General features: G+C 40.4%; 2 protein-coding genes across 8 annotated transcripts; one reads left to right on the top strand and one right to left on the bottom strand.

The window, feature by feature from the left end:
• Nucleotides 1-117: 117 nt before the first annotated feature.
• On the top strand, nucleotides 118-13,934 carry FBXW2 (F-box and WD repeat domain containing 2). 5 transcript variants are annotated; one of them, XM_075520055.1, is made up of 7 exons: nucleotides 118-258; nucleotides 1,772-2,281; nucleotides 4,494-4,688; nucleotides 5,488-5,621; nucleotides 6,256-6,342; nucleotides 6,978-7,077; nucleotides 13,866-13,934. In XM_075520055.1, exons 2-7 carry the CDS (start codon nucleotides 1,792-1,794, stop codon nucleotides 13,877-13,879), a joined length of 1,020 nt encoding a protein of 339 aa, XP_075376170.1. In that variant the 5' UTR covers nucleotides 118-258; nucleotides 1,772-1,791; the 3' UTR covers nucleotides 13,880-13,934. The 5 variants fall into 5 exon arrangements, with proteins under 5 accessions (XP_075376170.1, XP_075376166.1, XP_075376168.1 ...); XM_075520051.1 differs by lacking the exon at nucleotides 13,866-13,934 and adding an exon at nucleotides 8,619-10,209 and having other exon boundaries at nucleotides 6,978-7,147; XM_075520053.1 differs by lacking the exon at nucleotides 13,866-13,934 and adding an exon at nucleotides 8,619-8,856.
• Nucleotides 12,390-21,949, bottom strand: LOC142418348 (beta-1,4-galactosyltransferase galt-1-like). 3 transcript variants are annotated; one of them, XM_075520057.1, is made up of 3 exons: nucleotides 21,477-21,949; nucleotides 17,898-17,967; nucleotides 12,390-15,155 (listed from the first exon to the last, which is right to left on the bottom strand). In XM_075520057.1, the coding sequence occupies exon 3, from the start codon at nucleotides 15,153-15,155 to the stop codon at nucleotides 13,800-13,802; it is 1,356 nt and encodes a 451-aa protein (XP_075376172.1). In that variant the 5' UTR covers nucleotides 17,898-17,967; nucleotides 21,477-21,949; the 3' UTR covers nucleotides 12,390-13,799. The 3 variants fall into 3 exon arrangements, 2 of the variants coding, with proteins under 2 accessions (XP_075376172.1, XP_075376173.1); XR_012778253.1 differs by lacking the exon at nucleotides 12,390-15,155 and adding an exon at nucleotides 15,380-15,400; XM_075520058.1 differs by lacking the exon at nucleotides 17,898-17,967.
• Between the last annotated feature and the right edge of the window lie 292 nt (nucleotides 21,950-22,241).

The raw sequence follows: 22,241 nt of genomic DNA, 5'->3' as shown, positions 1-22,241 counted from the left end.
GGGAGGGGCGGGGCGAGGCGAGGCCCGCGCCACGGCCCCTGCGCCGGGCGTGGCTGAGGCGCCCGGTCCCGTCCGAGGGCGACCTCCTGCCGCGGGTGCCCGCGGGTTGCGGTGCTGGGCCGCGGAAGTGCCGGGAACCTGTCCTGCTGTGGGAGCGATGGCCGCAGGGAAGCTCCAGCCCGTGCCGGGCTCTGGGGGGCCGCGCGAGCCGTGGCGGCTGCCTGCCGAAGGACGCTCCGCGCCTGGCCGCTACCTGAGGTGAGCGCCGCGGGACTCGGGCGGGCGGCGCCGGCAGCTGTCGGCAGAGCGGCGCTGCGAGTCTCCAGCCCTCGCCGTGCTTTTTGCGTGCGGAGGTACATGGGAGTGGGCGGGGGGAGCGGTGGGGCTGGCTGGGTGACGCCTAGGAAAGAGCCGCCTGCACGTAGCTCTGAGCACCGGTTTCGGGGCCTCACAGCAGCCCTTGATTTCAGTATTAGCTTCACGTACCGAATACAACAAACGCCTTAGAGCTCACCTATTTTTTATTCATAGGGAGCCTGTTAGAAATTTTTGTTTCTTTTAAAGAGAACACATGCCTGTTAGAACAGCAAATATATTCTCAACTATATGTGCTGAGGAAAGCTGGTAAGTGCTGTCAGCAGTAAAAGTTACTGTATGTGAACTTGTGACTTGATAGGAGCAGCTGTTTCTGTGCATTTGACACCCAGTACCTTCTTGTGTTCTTATCAACAGTTGCATGCCATGTGCAGCCTTTTGTAGTGGAGACTGTACTCTCTGTACTACTATGCCATGTTAAGAGGTGTACTCTAAGATCTTATTCTATGAAGGTAAAATGGCTGTATAGAAATAAACATGTTACTGACTCCCACTCAGATTCCTCAATTCTTTGGGTTTGGGAGCTTCTATGAATTAAATTCAGCCAGTTGTCTAATGAATGGAATTAGATCTTCCAGAGAAAATAAATAATTATGGCTTTTTAACTGTTTGCCCGATGTTTATCTTGTTAATCACTTGTCCAAGCTTACTGTAGGAACTTGAGATGCCACAGCATAGTATAAATGCACACAGATTGCTCAGTTCAGGAGGTAGCATTTCAAACCTTCAATTTCACAGTTAATTTCACAGTTAAAAAAAAGTGTTTCGGTCAAAGCAGTGCAAACATGTCAAAACCGATGCTAGGCCAGCACAATCTACAGTCTTTACATGAGCCAAATAGAAAGAAGGCTAACATATCCTTCAACACAATTTTTCAGACATCTCCATCTTCTTTAAAAAAAACTATAGTAACCTGCTTTGGGTTTAAAATAGTTCAGGACAAAGGTATGAATAAGTTCTGTCAGTAACTAGCTTATCACTCTGCTTTCTTCCCTTTAAGGATAAAGGGTTTCTTCCCTTTATCAGTGTAATCCATGAGTAAACTGTAAGACAGTGTTTATTTGCTATAATAGGTTTAAAACTTAAACTAACCCTTATCTTATTGGATTCAGAATTTGAAAGCATTAACATAGAACAAGAAAGATGTTAACATTCATAATGAATGCTAACATTCACTAGCTCCATACAATTCACTTCTAAGTCTGATGCAGGACAAATTATAGTTCAAAGTGCATGCAAGTGCTTAGTCCTAACCTAACAAATATTTTAAAATGCGTTTGGTCACTTCAGTCTAGGTGTTAACATGCCATTTGGAATACTGATGTACCAGTAATAAAGATGTGATGCTTACATTGTTTTCTGAACGGAACTAATACAGTATTTTGATGTATCACAGGTAAATTTTTCCATAACCTTATGGAGAAAAAGGACTTTGAAGCATGGCTTGATAACATTTCTATTACATTTCTTTCTCTGACGGACTTGCAGAAAAATGAAACTCTGGATCACCTGATTAGCTTGAGTGGAGCAGTCCAGCTCAGGCACCTCTCCAATAATCTAGAGATTCTCCTCAAGAGGGACTTCCTCAAACTTCTTCCATTGGAACTTAGTTTTTATCTGTTAAAATGGCTTGATCCTCAGACCCTACTCACATGTTGCCTCGTCTCTAAGCAGTGGAATAAGGTTATAAGTGCCTGTACAGAGGTGTGGCAGACTGCATGTAAGAACTTGGGTTGGCAAATAGATGACTCTGTTCAGGATCCTCTACATTGGAAGAAGGTTTACCTAAAGGCTATTTTAAGGATGAAGCAACTGAAAGACCACGAAGCCTTTGAGACATCCTCTTTAATTGGACACAGTGCCAGAGTATATGCACTTTACTATAAAGATGGACTTCTGTGTACAGGTAGGAAGGACAGAAAACTTGGAGTCATAATTCTTTGGTTTCCCCCCTCCCCCCACTTAATGACAACTTGCTTTTCCTGTACCAGACAGATTATTTTCATAGCACTAACACAGTTATGATGATTAAAAATTACTTTTTTTCTCAAATTATTGAAAATTACTTTTTTTTTTCAATTTCTGAAAACACCTGGCACACTAATAAAATCATTAGTCACTTTAATAGGAAAACAAGGAGACCAATTTCTTTGTTTGTTAAAAAAACAGTAACAGCAGGTATCATGCTTCAGATTAGTAAGCCCATTTGAGAAGTACAGATGTGTTAGTTAACCTCTTAGAGGATAACTTCCAGTTAAAGGGACCTATGGGATCACTGCAGTCTCCCAAGGTGTGGCAGGAAAAGTCTGTCTTCTTCCTTGAAACAAGACAATTTCTCTGATACAGTCTGTAAGCACTTTCAGTTCTTAATATAAGTGCTTGTATGAAGACCTGTAAACTAGATTTAACCTTGCTACTAGTCTGACTTGCACATTGTAATAATAATTTCAGCTTCCTCCCTGAGGACTGCAGACTTCAAGATTTCAGTTTGAACTTACAAATACAGCCAGAACAAATATGAAACCTTAAGTATGAAAGAATAGTAACAAAGTTACAATGAACTGCTGTCAGAGCATAGTCCAAGGATTTCCCAATCACTTGAGGTGACAATGCTATAGAATAAGCTGGGAATACTGGCTAAGTACTCCCACATTTGTTGGTACGTTAAGATGGTTACTAGAAACCAGCAACTAGACTCTAGCCAGTCTTTCACTTCCCTGTTCAGCAGGGAATGTAAGTACACAGGAACCAGCATTGTCAAAACTTTCTGAAAAGTGACACACTGTTGTGATGGAACCACTAGGAGAAACAACAGGTGTAAGGGTCCAGGGTTTTATTCTGCTCTCCAAAGCCAGCAGTCTGGACTTACTGTTGTGAGTTTAAAAAAAAAAAAAAAAAAAAAAAGAAACTTTGGGGAGAGAAGGGAAACTGGCAGGTGATGGGCCCTGGTATTCATCTGCTGTCTTTCGAGATTTGGTTGACTCCTTTCCTACCCGAAACCAGCTAAAGCTTGCAGTATAGTCAGTGGCTCTGCAAAGCTGAGAGTAAATCTTGTAAAACTTCCACATGTCTTTTTCAGTAGACTCTGTCAATCAGAGGCGGTGCTGGAATCTATGGAAGGTGCTAAAAGGGTATGAGGAAACTGGAAGGCCAGACATCTAGTAGCTTAATTAACATAAAAGCAAGAGGCTTTGCTGTAGTGCTGAAACTTAAAACTAAGGCTTATTCCCCATTCGAGCAGCTTGAAAGTACTATTTAATGAGAAAAAGTTCAACAAGGGGAAATGCAAAGCCCTGCACCTGAGGAGGAACAACTCCATGGCACCAGTATATGGGGGCCACCCAGCTGGAAAGCAGCTTGGCAGAAAAGGACCCAGGCGTCCTGGTGGACACCAAGTTGAACAAGAGCCACCAGTGTGCCCTTGCTGCAAAGAAGGCTAACGGTATCCTGGGCTGCTTTAGGAGGAGTGTTGCCAGTAGGTTGAGGGAGGTGCTCCTTCCCTTCCACTCAGCACTGGTGAGGCCACACCTGGAGTACTGTATCCAGTTCTGGGCTCCTCAGTAAAAGAGAGACATGGACACACTGGAGAGTCCAACAAAGGGCCATGAAGATGATGAAGGGACTGGACCATCTTTCATATGAAGAAAGGCTGAGCGAGCTGGGACTTCCTATCCTAAAGAAGAGAGGGCTCAGGGAGGATCTTATCAGTGTACATAAATACCTGAAGTGAGGGTGCAAAGAAGATAGAGCCAGGCTCTTTTCAGTGGTGCCCAGTGGTGGGACAAGAGGCAGTGGACACAAACTGAAACACAGGAGGTTCCCTCTAAACACTTTTTTACTGTAGGAGTGATTGAGCACAGGTTGCCCAGGGAGATTGTGGAGCGTCCATCCTTGGACATACTCAAAAGCCGTCTCATCATGCTCCTGGGCAACTGGCTCTACATGGCCCTGCTTGAGTACGGGAGTTGGAAGAGTTGACCTCCAGAGGTCCCTTCCAACCATAACCATTCTGTGATTCCATGAAAATACTATATTTAAGACAAACATGGAAGACGAGTATAGGATTGGAAATATTATTTACTCTTTGCTTCCAATTACCCTGTTCTTTTATATTCTAGGATCAGATGACTTGTCTGCAAAACTGTGGGATGTAAGCACAGGCCAGTGCATATATGGTATCCAGACACACACTTGTGCTGCAGTGAAGTTTGATGAACAAAAGCTTGTAACAGGATCTTTTGATAACACGGTAGCCTGTTGGGAATGGAGCTCTGGAGCAAAGACACAGCATTTTAGAGGACATACTGGTGCAGGTGTGTTGAACTTTTCAATTTGTAATTTCACCAGTCAAGTAATATATATCATCATCAAACAATTTATAATTTAAGTTAGCTCTTTGCACGATAGCTCGATAGCTTCTTTTTTTTTTTTTTTTTTTAGGCTCTGTCCCAAGTCACCTTTTCGGGTGGAAAGGGAAGCGGCCAGAACAGATCTAGATCTGTCTGCCCTTGAATAATGCCAAAGCTTAGCCATGTAGTGTTTTGCAGTTGCATGGAAATAATACTAAATGCCATGGTTATTACAGTCTACCAAAAAGATGCAAACCCTAGGTAGCAGAGAGCCCATGGCAGTAGCAGTTCTTTATATCCCCACACTGGAGATGAGCTTCCAGCAAAGAGCACAATAGGACCTGGGAATCTGTATTTGCATCTCCCTCATAATTAATTTCTCTGTCCTCTACTGCAAAATATCCTCAACTCAGCTGTAGGTCTGTTCCCCTGTGAGTAATAAGATGTATCAAATGTACTAATCCTGCTGGAATTGACTTACTAGAACTCTTAAAATAGGAACTAGCTGAAGTTATGCTTTGCCATAATCAAACCATAAGGGAACCACTGATGTGCATGCTCTTAATTTGGACAAAAATCAGTAATTTTGCAGTGTAAGCTTAGGAATCCAGAGCAACAATTCACGTATACGGTTCAAGAACAACAGTTAAAGCTGTAGCAGCATATTAATTTAGAGGCTATATGACCTAGGTGGTGTCTCACTCACAGAAAAATGTGTGCATAGAGACTGGTATTCCTTATTTAGTAGCCTCTTTGCTTGTAGTTTTTAGTGTGGATTACAATGATGAACTTGATATTCTGGTCAGCGGCTCTGCAGACTTCACTGTGAAAGTATGGGCCTTATCAACAGGAACGTGCCTGAATACCCTTACTGGACACACAGAATGGGTCACTAAGGTGGGAATACTGATTTTTAATTAATCTTGCAAAACGCTTACTTGCAATAAGTTTGTAAACTGTTCTAAATTTCTGTTTCCTAATCCTAACCCTGCACCTAGGTGTAGAATCTGAAGAACATCAGGAAATACTGCAAAATAACATTTCAGCAGAAAAAATACTTAAAGAAGCTATAATTAAACCTTTCAGATCACTGAAGATATTTCTATTTCAACGTAGCTGGAATAATACTAGGAATCAGTGTTTGATTTGAAGACTGAATAAAAACAATGGTTCTGAAAGAAAGCTACTTTAAAAATTATGTAGAAAATCTAATGATCTCGATAACCAAAATCTGAGCATGGAAAGTGTTCTGAAGTCAAGAAACAGTATTTTTCTTCTGAGTATTTCAGAACTTGGAAGGTGGGGGGGTGATTCTAGACATGAAGTACATATCTTCGCTTATTAATACAGTAAGTTGTCACTAGTAGGAACAAGAAAAGTGTAAACTGTAGTTTACCTTCAGTTGCAAAAAGTATTTGTATTGCCTTTGTACAAGACTACACTATGCAGATTGTCAATGAAGCGAAAAATGCAAATGAAAGTTTGGTTATTTAACAGCATCAACATAAATCATTACATCCTTCAATTACAGGTAGTTTTGCAGAAGTGCAAAGTCAAATCTCTTATGCATAGTCCCGGGGATTATATTCTTCTAAGTGCAGATAAGTATGAAATCAAGGTATTGTACCATATATCATATCATTTTGGTACCCAGGGAAATAAAATGTTTGAGTGCTTCGCTGAAGTTTACAAATAACATGACTTTATTTTCTCCCATATTCCCTGCTTGTAAAGTTGCATACAAGTCATGCAACTCTTTGGAAGCTAACTTTTCAATGCTTCCCTTCATGTTTAGATTTAAATGGTAGCTCTACATCAATGATAATGCAAAAAATAAGTGCTTTCAGTGCATGCCTAATGTGCTAACTTGACAGGGAAGCACTTCCCTGCAAGTACTGTTACTGTTGAGGTCTTTTGGGTTGGAGAGTGCTGTAAATAGTTTGTAGCTATGGAAGTGCTTCATAACTGAAACGTTGTTACATTTCTGTCCAATTGGATGGTTGGGTTTTTTGCCATTCTTTAAAGCACCTGTTTTCACTGGGATTTTTTAGGCTAAAACCAACACACACTGCAACAGTACTGTAAGACAAGTCACTTACAGAACTGATGTTCCTACCTAAAGGAAATAAATATTTCTGAAAAAACATGCACACATTTACCCGATGCTTATAGAGAGACTCTGAGGCTTGCTCTATTTGTGTAACAGTTCATAACGTGAATGTTTCATGGTCTTAAACTGTGTTTTAATTGTAGATTTGGCCTATTGGAAGGGAAATAAACTGCAAGTGCTTAAAAACACTGTCTGTTTCTGAAGATCGTAGCATCTCCCTACAGCCCAGACTGCACTTTGATGGTAAATATATAGTGTGCAGTTCAGCACTAGGATTATACCAGTGGGACTTTGCCAGCTATGATATTCTCAGGTAACTCTTTCGGTTTAAGACTTAGCCTTCTTTAAATAAATCAGAAGTAGAATATATTACTTTTAAAAACTTATTTAAGACATAGGCCAAAAGAATCTTGATAAAAATTCTGTAAACATCTTTCTTTACACATATTGCCAGGTTTAATTCTGATTTATCAACTGTTAATATGAATCATTTGATTGCTGGTTTGGTTTCCGGCCACAGGCTAGTCCTCTTTCATATTTTCATTCCATAAGCTGAAGAGTTTCAATATAGACTTAAATCAGACTGCAGTGCTGTAGTTGTGAATGTGAAACTGTAGTGACTAGAAGTTAATGTTGCCATGGACACTGCTCTACAGAGAACCAGGCGGCCATTTCTGGGGGTCCTTTGATGAGGCAAGAAATTAAAAAGACTCTTTTTCTTTATAGCACTACTGATCTGTCATTCTCGATAATGCTGTGGAATGATAGTGAAATCTATCAGTCTGCAGTAAGGGATCAAACAGGATCTCAGTCTGTTTCCATCTCAGTCTATATCTGTTAGAAATGGTGGCATCAAAGATTGTAACTTATTAAAGAAAAAAATTGCATTTTAGAACTGTTAGCAGACTCTTAATTGAAATGGCCCGAATATTTGTAGAGTTATCTACCATAGGAAGATTTACTCCAAAAGAAGTGCTTCTTACCAGTTAGAATAACTGAGTAATTTCACCTCTTAGTTTACCCTCCCATGTTTCAAAAGAGAAAGATGTTCTCTTACTGCTGAGAACAGATTTTCATGTCCATACATTTTTCTGCCTCAGTTCTGTGCTTTATGTAATGCTATTATCAAATGCTCAGTCAGTTGTGGAAAACTTACTCTCTTCAATTTCTGTTCCAAATTTTATTTATTAAGGCAAAAATATCCTAAAGGTGTAGGGGAACTAACAAATACTTTTATTTCTCCCTAAGATGAAAATGCTTAACTTACGCTAAGCGTCAGTAAAACAGCATTCTGTTAAGGACCAATCTTGAATGATTTATCTTACCTTCTTATCACAAGAAGGCATTTCTGTGGTTTATTTCCAGCTTTTAAAAGAGCTGTCAAAAGAATAGTAAGAGGTTTTACTTCTTAATTTAAAGATATTGAGGCATGAAATCCCTATGGAAATTTACTGTAAAACACGAGTACATTTTCTCTTTTGTGTGTATCTGGAAACAAGACTTTTTTTTTTCCTCGTGCTGTGCAGAATCCCTTTCAAACCCTAACCTTTACTTATGTTCAGAAGGATCTGTCCTGAATGCCAAAGCCAGAACTGAAACCACAGGCCTGACTGCAGCAAAGTGTTCAGTTGCTTAATTTGAAAAATTTGCATCCAGTTCTTTCTAAATCCTTTCAGAATGATGAGTTTAGACACATTTTCTATAGACACATATGGATTTGTTTTAGTAATGCAGGTTCATGACTACATCATGACAGTTTCTAACAATGTTGTCTTGTCTTCTAGGGTTATCAAACCTCCTGACTTCTCAAATGTGTCCTTGCTGGGCTTTGGAGAGATATTTGCTCTACTGTTTGATAACAGATACCTGTATATAATGGACTTGAGGACAGAAAAACTGATAAGCCGCTGGCCTCTACCGGAGTATAGAAAGTCAAAGAGAGGTTCAAGCTTTTTGGCTGGTGAAATGTCTTGGTTAAATGGACTAAATGGACAAAATGATATGGGCTTGGTTTTTGCCACCAGTATGCCAGACCATAGTATCCATTTGGTGTTATGGAAAGAACATGGCTGAAAAGCTCACATATGCAGAATCTTCAGGAATATATGGACTATCAGCAGTGTGTCCATAAAATGAGACTTTGCATGAACCAAAGTTGCACACCTAATGGTATCATCATGCAATGCACAATCATTTACTTTTATTTGGGCATTTGGGAATGGGTTGTTTCGGACATAATGCAATACAGCATGCTAACAGTATTCACCACGAAATTTTGTCTGTACTCATGTTTAAGCATACCTGTTTGGGCTCTGAAACATAGCTTGTAAAGTTTAAACCATTCAAATCCACCATCAAGTCTGAAATGAAGTAGTGCTTGACCTGACTTCTGACCTATTTTTTGTTGTTGAAACAGAAGGTGAAGCTACTATTTTAGAACCGTAGGCTTTTGTATACGTAACAGCAAATACTGGTTACAGTGCATGGCTGCTTAACTCGAATGAGAAGATAGAAAACCCTTTCTCTCTCCAGTATCATTCTCTTCAAAATGTTTTTTCCTTATGATAGCTTTAAATACTTAGCCTTTGAAATAGAGGAATCAAATGAGTCCTTTAACTAGGATCAGAGGCTAACAGTAATAATTTGTTTAAGTTCAGGAACATGTCAATATGAACTCTGCTCTGTGAGAATGAGCCAACTTTTCATCTATCTGATAGAGCTTGCCATCGCAATTAACCTTAGAGAACCTCTGCCAGTATTCATCATATTTGCTGATGGTAACTCAGAATGGCTTGATCAGTATTTTATAGTCCATATTTCCTATAGTTTGTGTGAGAATGTAACTTAGTTCACAGGTAGGTAGAAATATAATGAATGGGAAGATGACATTCAATCTCTACAGCAAGAGTCACTCTCTTACATTAAATGATGTCTAGCAGCCATTCACTTTTTCCAAAAGTTGCAGTTAATATAATCATGCACTTGAAGTAGTTGCTACATCTAGATTTGGAAAGCAGGAGCAAGTAACAGTGAGAATGCCACATCTCTGGGGAAAAAAAAATATTAAAAGTCTGAAGAAAAGCATAGGAGTAGAAAAAGGTCTTTTGCTTTGATCATCATAGGAGACATGATGTACACGAGTTAACTATTGAGTAGCAAATACCTATCCACATACTTCTGTGGTATTTGACATGTACTTAGGAGCTGTATCTATGACATCACATGCTTTAGAAACGCTTTAGGTTGGTTTTCCCTCCTCCCTTACAATAAAATCTCCCCTTAATGTCTTTTTTTTTTTTTTTACACAACTTGAAAATGTGAGTTTTCATGAAGATTGGCTCACATCCTTGAAAAGATAAAATTGCCTGGCATTACTATTGTTAGTATGACTTCTTTTTTTTCCTTCCCACTATCCAAGGAGAACTAATTTCATACGTAGCACTGAATGAAGGCCAAGGTTCCCAAATGTATGCAGTATGAATTACACCAATGGAAGAGGAGTTTTCATATGCAAGAATCAGTATTTGAGTGACATGGTAGGAATTGCATGAAGTCACAGTGGAGCAGTGTTTCTTGAATACAAGGCTAGAGTCTTAAGTACTTGGTTTTCCACGTTTATTCACACAAACTTACTTTGAAAATGTGTAGTCAAGGATTTTATCAGTCAGAAGCCAAATTCACAGCTCTCGATTTGAACCACACTGACTGGGGCATAAATGATGATCTCTTAGAGCTTTTGTTGTCTCATTCAAAAGTGAAGGAAACTTACATGAAACAGAAAGCTTTCAATAACTTGTCTTGAAACCCAGTTCTCATCATTCTTAATGTGGGAGTAACTATACTGTGTATGATGTGTACAGTAACTCTGCTTACTCTAAAGGAGCCACGTGATGATGGACCACCTATAAAACATTGCATTAGCTTTGAAAGATTACTTCACAGCAGGAGTTTAGACGGGAACATGCCAGAAATGTCCTTGTACCCAAATCAGTGAAACATGGAGTGAATATTTGGACTGCAAGATGAGTGGAAAATGGGCTGGCCTCTGAAGCTCAAAGAGTGGTCATCAGTGATACAAAATCTAACTGGTAACCAGTTACTAGAAGTGTTCTTCAGGGGCTAGAACTGCTTAGCTACTTTATTAGTGAACTTTATGATGCAGAGTCCACTCTCAGCAATTTTCCAACAATACTAATCTGGAGGGGAAGGAGAAACCATGGGAAGGGGAAGCAGCCAATATGCAAGAGAACAGGGAATGCTACTCTCAGGGTCCTCAACAAACCGGGCAAGTGGGCTGACAGAAATCTCATGAAGTTTAACCAAAGCAAATGCACCATCCTGCACCTGAGATACAATCACCCACACAACAGGGAGGTTGGAACCAACTAGATGGAAAGCAGCTTTACAGGGAAGGGCCTGGGAATGCTGTTGCACAGCAAATTGAACAACATTCAGCAATATGCCCTTGTGACAAAGAAGGCTAACTGTATACTGAGCTGTACTAACAAGTACATCGCCAAGAGTTCAAGGGAAGGGATTCTTCAACTCTGTTCCATGCTCAAGGCCACATCTGAGTCCAATGTTGAGTTCCCCATTGCTTTCAATTGGACCTCTTGCCAAGCAAGATAGTACCACTGCAGCAGGCACCTTTGATGTTAATACAGCTGCCAGAGTTTATTGATACAGAGTTTGGGAGATGCTGCTGCCACTGTGAAGCAAATACTATGGTTTGTTAAAAGCTGTAAAGTAGTTTGAAAGGGATTCTGCCACAAGTATTTCACAAGTTGCAGAAAATTTTAAACAAATTAAGAACTCTAAATTCTCCTTTTCTGCATTGTCCCAGAGTATGCAAGCAGAAAAGCATGATGAGAAGCATCCAATACACACTACACTGCTCTTCTATCCTTTTAGTTTTATAAATGACATTTTAGCCTGTTACATAGCAGCTAATGATTATTATAAACACAATTAGCAAACAGTTATTTACAGACTGTCTCTTGAAGACTTCCAAGTTAAAGTTCCACCTGGACATTTGCTAGCTAATGATACTAATCCACTAATAACAGAGCTCCTTAAGGGCATAGGTATGTGCCACCGCAAAACAGATGAAGGAATGAAAACACGACTCTGGTGTAGAAATTTAAAAAAGCACACCTGCTCTCACACACACAATTCTTTCTGTCACTCACCAAAGTGTCAGACTATCACTGCCCCCAGACGTCCCTTCATAGGAAAGTTCTAATACCTTGCCACATCTGTACAATGCACATAGCTCTGCGGGCTTAGCAAACAGAAAAAATATGACTGAAACTGTGAAACTAGTGAGCAAATGTTTTTTGTTTGCTTTGCTTTCCATTTGACCTTTCAGCAGAAGTTAATAACTACTTGGCACTATTTTTAGATAGAGGTTGGAAAAGATGCAGCTTCTGTACCCTTACACCTACATAAGGAAGCAACATAATTCAACTTACCCATCACATAAAGGACTAAAATCCACCTGATGTCTAATTTTCGTGAATGAAGAAACGTGAATGGAGTTTCGTGAATGAAGTTTGTTATGAGGCTTCAAGGTCCCAGAAAAAAAAGCCTATTATGTATCGTAAGTAGTTGTTTGTCCATCCATCTTTCCACCTGGAAATAGCCACCTTTTCAGTTCACAATAGTCTCTTTTTCTTTGACATCAATCTGTATCCCTTGCCTCTCTTTTAAAGCTTTCCAACATGACTTGGCACTTACTGCTTAAGTACTTCAGAACAGCTGTGGGTAACAAAAGAGGGATCACCCTTCTTCTTAAACTTACATGTCTCAAAAACCCAGTTGAACAGTCATTTGGATCAGCAAAACTCCAACAGCTATGTTTAGTGTTACAATACATCACCACTTTAACAAACACTATTTCCAAGAATATAAGGGGTTAATTTTTTTACAATTGAAACTGGTAGATTTTGCTCAATTATTTTCACAGTGTATTTGTTTACCTTTTACTCAACTTGGTACATACAAATTTTGTAACCAAACAGTGACATACGAACTGCAAGAATTAAGCAATGTTACCTTTAATACTGACTGTAGTTGTATTTTTTGTACATAGGTTGAAAACCTTCTATAGCCTTTGCATTATTTGAATCGGTTGAGAAATACTGATTTTTTTTTTTTTAATTGAAAACAAGCTCATTTTACATTTTCCAGAAGTAGTAATACCATCTGCACTGATCCTTGGTATCATTAAATGACTCATGGCTCTGCTACAAATTCCCATTTCCCTTAAGAAAAAATACCTCTTAACAAGTGACAGTTCCAGTGCTACAGCTGGTGTGTTTTCTTATCCTGCCTCTGTGATTATAATGAGTTACAGTGTTAATGCCAATGCAGCTCTTCATCTGGGAGATGCTGTCCCAAGCCATCTTTTAATAGGCACCACTAAGCACAGCTGTATTTTTTTATCCACCAAGTACTTCACAGATACAAATAACCAAAAATCAATTAATTCCTTCTTCAGGTAGTTTACAAGTTCATTGTACTAGCTAAAACATAAATGAAGATGGGAAAACAAAAAGGGAGAAAGCTGGAAATTGGTACATTAACTTTCTAATTTCTGCATGGTCACTTCCTAGTCCTTGGATAACGCCCTTTCATAGTTACAGGCATGTAAAAGAGCTATCTTCTCACTATGTCTCAGCTCTCACATCTTACAAAGCTGCAGTAGAGGCGTTACCTAAGGAATCCAATTCTTAACCAGCACTCAGTCACTGTGGACTCTGACAAAGTACCATGTCTCAGTTCACAAATCAAATGCATTTACCTTTGTACAGTACAAAAAAGGGCTGATTTCTCCTAAATCGCTGTAAGATGTGAACTCATGTGGAAGTGATTTTAATATGATCTTTAAATGATATCCTCTGCCTCCCCACCGTACGGGTAGCTCTCTGCTTTCCCTCCTTATAACCAAGGTTTCACTCTTGAGCTTACAGTACAGTTTCATATAGCACCTTGTTAACATTCGTGATTAATGATGAGTTATATCTCCACAGTGCTGTATCCCTGATGAGGGATTCTCTGGGAAGGTTTCCTTGAAGGGGCACCCGACAGTGATAAACGAGGGCAACATCCATGGGAACATTCACACTGTTCCCATAAGCACGTAGGACAGAGTGGACTGAAGTCTGAATCACCTTTCGTGGATCAATTATCATTTTCCTGGGATTGATTACATCTTTCCTGTCAGGCTCTCTGTGAACATGCTGTAATATGTTAACACCTGGCACAGTATTCCAGGATGAAATGTTGAACATGTGAGTAGATACGTTTTCTGGGAAGATATGGTTCTCAAAGAGGAAAATGCCAATCCCTGGGTTTTGCTCCTGAAGGCTGCTCATCATTGTTTTCCAGTCTGAGTGCTTAAGGGGAAGAATTATTTCATCAGCATCATTAAGAACCACAAACTTGCTCCTCTGCATGTTACGGTATATACAGTCATTTAGAGCTGTGATTTGTCCATAGTAGCCAATGTGTGTTCCATCTTGCATGAACTGCCATTTAGAAGATACCTTGAGGTGTGAGTTTATTGGCCAGGGAATTATCTCTACAGTTCCTTCTTCCATATAAAACTTCAAGACTTTCTCCATCAGATGGCTGCAGTTGTTCTTATAGATCACCACTTTCTGTACCCCAAGAATCTTGTACATCTCCATACTCTGTATAAACTGCAAGACATTGTTGTAATTTCCAAACATGGCAGAGATGCATATGGTGAAGTCAACAGAGAAGGTCTCAGCCTTGCGGTTTTTAATTTCAAACCTTGGCAGCTGGTCAATATTTCCATGTGGAGACTGATGAATTGCTACATGTGTTGGATCGCAGTTTTCGGGTTCCAGACAAACTATATCTGCTGCACCATAAGGGAATCCAAATCTGTCTGAGTGAACATCAATGTTTGCTTTTGATACATATATTTTTCCATTGGGCTGACAGCAGAACCAGCAGTATAGCTGTTTTACATCTTCATGGTGAACAATCCCAATCACACGAGTGACTTTGCTTTCTCTGTCATCAAAGTATGGGCATATAATAAAAGTTCTGTTATCTTTTAATGGTGTTATTGTGCTATTGGTAATTTTCCCTCTACATCTGCTACCTTCTTGCATTATTTTTGGCAGGTGAGAAAGTCTCTGTAACCTAAGGTAAGAAAGTGTGACCATTGAAGTTAGAGTAATAATGCACACAACAGCAGCAAAGTAAGATTTTTTCCCACCACAGAACATTCTGAGCGTATTTAAATGTGGATGCAAATTTCTTTGTCCTTGCACTTTATGCTGCCGCATCTGCAGAAAAGAAAATATGTAGTGTGAGATCATAGTGACTCATGATCATTGCTCAAGAATTTCACAAACAAGATGGGGGCCAATCTCTATTACTGTGCACTGACTTAATCAGAGACCCAGCTACTGTGCTTTTATGAAAAATCAATTGGAGAACACACCTTTTATGGGATGGACAATACTGTATGTGACACTCTGAATGTCTCCATATGTTGGATGTGTGGAACAGTTTCTGTACATGGAGGGTTCTGTGAGAGAATATGATAGAGGTCTAGATACAGGAGAACAAGGAGCCATTGTTCTTTATTTTCCATAATCCAAATTTTAGAATATCCAATTAAATAATTAGGCAGTAATTTTTAAGCAAAACAAAAGCTTTTTTTTTTTCCCCTACACAGTGTATCTGTAAATCATACACAAAAAAACCTCAATCGGACTCCTCACAGACAAATTAGGGGCAGATATATAAAGTAAATGTATTACAGAATTAATCAAGTTCATAAAAAACATGGCACGTGGGGATTGCACATGATGGTTCAGATACAATCCCTAATGTATAAATTCCCAACTTGTAGTTCACCACAGATGAGACAATGCATACAGAGGATTCATACAATTCAGCAGAAGACAGGTGAAATCTATGGGGGTATAAAACTTATTCTCAGTTAGCAGCTCTACCCTACTTAGTGCTGTACAAGGCAGGGCTTGCAGGGAAGGTTGCCTCATATTATGCTTGCTAGAGATCTTGGCCTCCTCACACTGCATTAATGTTGGAATGGTTTGGGGGTCAGGTCTTAAATTCTTGCTGCTGCAGGAACAGATAGGCATCCCTGAGTACCTGGATGGCCACAGTCTTCAGCAGCACTCATGCTAGCAAGTGTTAATGCCTGACAGGGAGCTCACGGCACTCTGAAGCAGTAATTTCTGCACGTGGAGCTCAGATTAAAGTTTCCTCTACAAATTCATCTTTAGGCATCCAGATATGATCCATAAACAGTAAGGTGACAGCAAGTATCTTCAAAGGCCTGCTTGTTCCACAGAGATTCTTGGAAGAAAAGTGCCCCAGATTAATCAAATTCATGTTAGATCAGAAAAAACTGGACTGGTAGAAGAGAGTATCCCCCACTGCCAGCAAGAAGTGTGGGGTAAAATGCCAAGATGGAATAAACTGATTCTATTGCACAAGATGAAGAAAATGTTTCTAGTAGGCATGTCATTGCTGCATAAAGCCAGCTGCTGAGACAAAAAATCATACCATTAAAAGACCCAGATTTCTAGGTATATATTTTATAGGAAAACAGGTAGCAATGTCATAGGTGTAGTAGATACTGGAAGATTCTCATATTTCTTGTCCTTTCATTTACTTCTCAAGATTCTTAATAAAATCACTTGCTTAAGTACTTAGTAATCTAAGTATCTTCAAGAGTATGCACATGCTAAATACCTAATAATATTTCTTCCAAAGCGTATCACTCAGTCTATTCTAAAATAGTAATTAAATCTAATATTTCATACTTTTTTTTCACATTTCACACACTGTGTAAAGCTATTTTGAGATCCTCTATCTCAATATTCTTTTGTGATGGAACAGAAAAGTAGCATTCTCAAAGAAAAGTAAGAAAGATACAAAACTAGAAAGAACCTAAATCCAGAGTTTTGATCCAGATACCATACTCAGCAGCTTCATAACTTTGGAGGTGCCTAAATTCACTGGTGACTTCACTGCTTGGCTTGAAAAATTCCCCTAGGGTCTGGTTTTCTGCTTAAACACAGTATTTTCCAACCAGTAAAATCTAGCTTCTGAATACAGCAATCTAGCTTCTGAATCTCAACTGAGTTTAGGCAAAAAATAATTGCCCATGCCTTCAGAATAATGTGCAACATTTTCAAAATTGCTCTTTCCTGAAAAAGGAAAGTAAGGACAACTATGGTCAAAACGTACCCCTTAAAGTGCCCCATTTGCCAAGGCTGGTACGATTTACAGCAGTCTTTCCTAGCCACCAAGAAACTGCTTTACAGACCAGAACAGCCATAGGGCACCAGAAATCTCACTACGTCACACTAGACACAAAGTAGAACAGCAGCAGTAGATAGCACTGACTCTTCTGTCCCTGGAATGGAGAGTCCCCCCCAAAGTCCTTACAATTTAGAGCAGAACTGCAAATACATGGTAAAAGCCTGCTACTGTCATACAACTTTCTGCTGGAAATTTGTAACTGAGAACAACTCAAATTTTGTAAGTCTTTTTATTAAATATTCTAAAGTCAGACAAAGTTTCCCCTGACCATTGTTATTCCCACGTTGTTATATATTTTAGCATTCTTACAACATAGAGTAGGTCACATTTAACATCTTTTCCTTGGTTTTATCTATTTATGACTTAAAATATTATTCAGTCTTATAGAATAAATAGTTTTTACTAAAGAAATACCAAAACGTCAACATTAAATAATACAGTTAATTTATTACCTGTTATTTCTTCTGCTTTTGCTAACTATAAATAATGAACAGTAAAAAAAAAAATCTTTTCAACTGTGTTTTGAACAGTGAATATTGGAAAGGAAAAAGTACCTTTTAAAGCAGATAGCTGAGTGAAGCTCTGTTCAGTCCTCCATTTATTTTATGCTAAGGTATAATCTACAAATTGTTTATTCTAACCAGATAAAAACATAAAAATATTTAAGATAAATTGCAAGAATTGTTTGATACAGAAAAATACTGAGGAAAAAAATGCACGTACTATACCTAAGACGCTTGCCGACACATTTGATTTCAGATGGCTGGCATTCTTTCATGTCCGTAACAGCAGCCACACCTACCAGAAAAACAAGTTCTCCTTCTCTTGAGCAAAGCATACAGTTGCCTCCCAAGAACGTAATTTAAATTACAAACTTGAGTGTGGAGCTGTTGAAGCAAGTCAAACCTAGGTGCTCAGGTGATTTTTTTTAAGACTACTTGTTTCCTTCTGGAAATTAATCCTGCATGTTGCTATATCTGCAGGTCACACACATACTTAAAGAGAACTAGAAAAATATACTACATATCTGTATTTCTTGTGCAATCATTTTTTAGTAACATACTATAGGCCTAATTAAAATAGATAAATACAGATTCTGATGAGGAACTGTGAGAGAGATCTGAAACAACAGCAGGTTCTAGAAGCAGAGAAAAAGAGCATAATATAGAACTCAAGACACACCAGAACACAGAATCTTAAAGAAAAGAGATATGTAATTATTTGAGGAATGAAATTAATGGTTTTCCCAACACATGACTCATGAATTTTCATCCCCTGACATTAACAGCACAGATATGTAGTCAGAAAATATAAAGTCAGATTAATTAGGAACATTTCACTTATATTTCCTCACTATAGAGAGTACTTTGCAAATTTTAACTTCAAAAATATGCTTCCAGCATATTTAAAAGTTTATTTTATGATAACAATAATAACAACAACAATAATTCATTCTGGGTTTGTGTCCTTTAATTCCAATTACTGTTCAAGTAGAACATCATACAAATGATGCAGATTTGCTTTAATACTAAATTTAGGTAATGGTATCAGTGGCTACTTTGCACCAGTTTGTTCTTTTTCAGTATTCCCCTTAACAGTAAAGAGCCTTCCTCCCTATTGCATTTATGGACTGCAGTCATATCACCTCATAGTCTTCGTATTTACTACTTTTTCATTAAACAAGGCAGGCTGTTCTAATACCATCACACATAAGAAAGCCCTCGTCATTGTTGGAAATTTTCTTTCTTAACATATGCTAGGATTATATTTTTTGCAGATGCATCACATTGCACAGATACATCTGAGCTTGTCATCAGCCGAAGATTAACACATCTACACAGTCTTTCAGCCAAGCACAGTTACGCAATGTGTTTTCTTCTGCAGCACGGTCATAATAAAGAGCTCTTGTCCCAGTTAGAATCACAGAATCACTTGGTTTGGGTTGGACTTGGTTTTGGAGGTCGGTCTCTTCTCCCAGGTAACAAGTGATAGGAGAAGAGGAAATGGCCTCAAGTTGCGCCAGGGAAGGTTTAGACTGGATATTAGGAAATTTTACTTCACTGAAAGGGTTGTCAAGTACTGGAACAGGCTGCCCAGGGAAGGGGTTGAGTCGCCATCCCTGGAAGTATTTAAAGGACATTTGGCTGAGGTGCGTAGGGACATGGTTTAGTGGTGGTCTTGGTAGTGTTACGTTTATGGTTGGACTTGATCTTAAAGGTCTTTTCCAACCTATACAATTCTGTGATTCTGTGACAGGGCCTTTAAAGATCATCCAGTTCCAATCCCCCTGCTGTGGACAGGAACATCTTTCACTAGATCAGGTTGCTCAAATTAATCACATTTCTCTTTATTTCTTTTGTCATAGTCCTTCCAAAAGTCTACTCTAAAACCTTGTATGTGACCAAGATTGCACTTACTAACTTGCGTATACTTAAATCATCTTTTTTTTTCCTCCCTAAACCAAGGAACCGCTCATGCTTTCTTTTGCCACATTGTACCACTATGCTCATGACACATTTATTAAACACCCATTACAGGTTCTTCAATAGCTTGTCTGTCTTCTTAGAATTTTGGAATGGAAATTATTCAGTATCACCTTCAACTGGAATGTTGTTTTTACCTTTGCTGTACTTCTCTTTTCAGACCTTCTTTTCCGTCATCTTTCTCTAACCCTCATTCCTAGGTTGTTATTAATCTCCCCGACACGCTCTCTGCATCGTGGCCTTCCTTTGTAATTTGTTTTCTTTGCATTGGCAGCTGAAGACCTTTTATGCTGCTCATTTCAGTATCTTTGCAATGTCTACATTGACTTTAATTTTTGGTAGCTCTCAGCTTATTACTTTATCTCCCAATCTAGGGGACAATTGACAAGAGGTGACTGCAAAGTTTCAGTTGCTAATATGCAGCCCTAGATTCAGTAGTATAGGAACAATAAACAGCCTAATCCTTCGTTTATCCAGGGTCTGACTAAAAAGCCACCACTAAAAAATAGCCTTATTAATTTATTATTTTTGGAAAAAGTTATTCTCTATCCTCTGCCTCATGGTTTTCACCAAAAGTAACAACAACTGGTGCTTAAATAAAAATAAAAATTCTAAAGACTAACAGTCATTTACCATCTTTGTCTAGATTGTCTGCTGCTAATCTTTTGATAGTTTATCTTTTTCAGAAAGACTCTTTGAAACACCAGTGTCCTTCCTCTCTTACACGATCCAAAGTCGGAAGCATACCGTTTAAAGGATTAAACTGAGGGCAGTATTATTCCGCTATTCATAAAATATTGCTCTAAAAAAATTAAGCTGGCCATTTCTATTCTAAATACAAAGAAGGTAAGCCAGACCAATATAATGTTGCCATAGACTTAATTTGCGCCATTAGCACTGACAAACCACACATAACTGGTTTGTCACTGTACACTCATAAACTTGTCCATTATAACCTGCTGTACATCCCTACGCCAAATTTCTCCTATTGTAAACAGACTTTGCGCCCTTTGAAAAGAAATAGATCAGGCAAAATAAAAATTGCATAACAACATTTAAAAGATCATTATTTCAACTTTTTGTCTTTCACGCTGTACTTGTTTTAGCTGGGACAGAGTTAATTTTCTTCATAGTAGCTCGTAAGGTGCTGTGTTTTAGATTTGTGACCAAAACAGTGTTTAAAACACACTGATGTTTTAGCTATCATTGAACACTGCTTACACAGCATCAAGGCCAGCTCTGTTTCTCATGCTGGTCCCCATCTCCCTGTCCCAGGAACGGGGCAGCACAAGAAGTTTGCAGGGGACACAGCTGGGACAGCAGACCCCAACTGACCAAAGGGATATCCCACACCGTATGACATCATGCTCAGCAATAAAAGCTGGGGGAAGAAGGAGGAGGGGGGAGACATGTGGCATTATGGTGTTTGTCTTCCCAAGTCACCGTTACGCGTGATGGAGCCCTGCTGTCCTGGAGACGGCTGAACACCTGCCTGCCGATGCGAAGGAGTGAATGAATTCCTTGGTTTGCTTTGCTTGCGCACGCAGCTTTGCTTTGCCGCTTAAACTGTCTTTATCTCAACCCACGAGTTTTCTCACTTTTGCCCTTCCAATCCTCTTCCCCATCCCACTGCGGGGGGGAGTGAGCGAGTGGCTGGGTGGGGCTGCGCTGCCTACCAGGGTTAACCCACAACACATGCTGAAACCACCCCTTTCAAGGAGTCATGCATTCTTTAAATCTAAAATTAAACTCCAGGCTTGGAGTGTATTCAGATGGAGACTTCGAAAAAATGGGTTGTACAATCAATATATACCTTTAACTTACCGTTAAGTGGTTAGCACCAGTACCGAAAAATAATGCTACAGCTGACCACCATCTTATCTGCTATTTCTTGAGTGGAAATAAACTCCCGAGCCTCTGCTGCAAGCGATGCCAGTTACAGGAGCCGCAGCCCGACACTCCCCTCGGGCCCAGCAGCCTGACCAGACGAAGACGCCCACAACGGCGCGCCCGCCCCCCTGCCCTCCGCCCGCGGGTTCGCCGGGGGGAGGGCAGCGAGCAGCGACGCTTCCGCCGCCGGAGCCCCGGGCAGGCAGAGTGCGACAGCGGGGCGGCGCGAAGCTGGGCCGGGGCTACCGCAGCCCGCGGGCACCCTCCCCGGCTCCGCGCGGGGACTGCCCCTGCGGCCCGGGGCAAGGCGGGGACGGCTCCATCCTCTCACCTGCCGCCCGGAAAGGCGGCGGCAGCTGCGGGCGGGAGAGGGGGCGGCGCGGGGAGACTCCGCGGCCCCCGCCCAGGCCCGGCGTCCGGAAGGGCCGCCGCCCCCCCGCTGGAATCCCGGCGCGCGGGGCTGGAATCCCGGCGCACCCGCAGGGCCGTTTGCGCGGCGGGGCCGGCCCAGCCCGCGCCTGGCCCGGCCGCGGCGGCTTCGGGAGCACCGCGCACCCGGGTGCCGAGCCCCGGGGAGCCCTTCCCGCGCGCGACGTCCCGGGAACGAACGGCACAGGCGGCACCGGAGACCGCAGTAGTGCTGCACCTCGCTGGAGGAGGCGTCTGGACTCGACCCCAACGTTTAACTGTCAGTTCGTC

Source organism: Mycteria americana, chromosome 17 (genome assembly GCF_035582795.1).
Source record: "Mycteria americana isolate JAX WOST 10 ecotype Jacksonville Zoo and Gardens chromosome 17, USCA_MyAme_1.0, whole genome shotgun sequence".
NCBI classification, from domain to species: domain Eukaryota; kingdom Metazoa; phylum Chordata; class Aves; order Ciconiiformes; family Ciconiidae; genus Mycteria; species Mycteria americana.
Note: the sequence above shows the minus strand (reverse complement) of the source record. Positions and strands in the feature narration are given on the sequence as shown.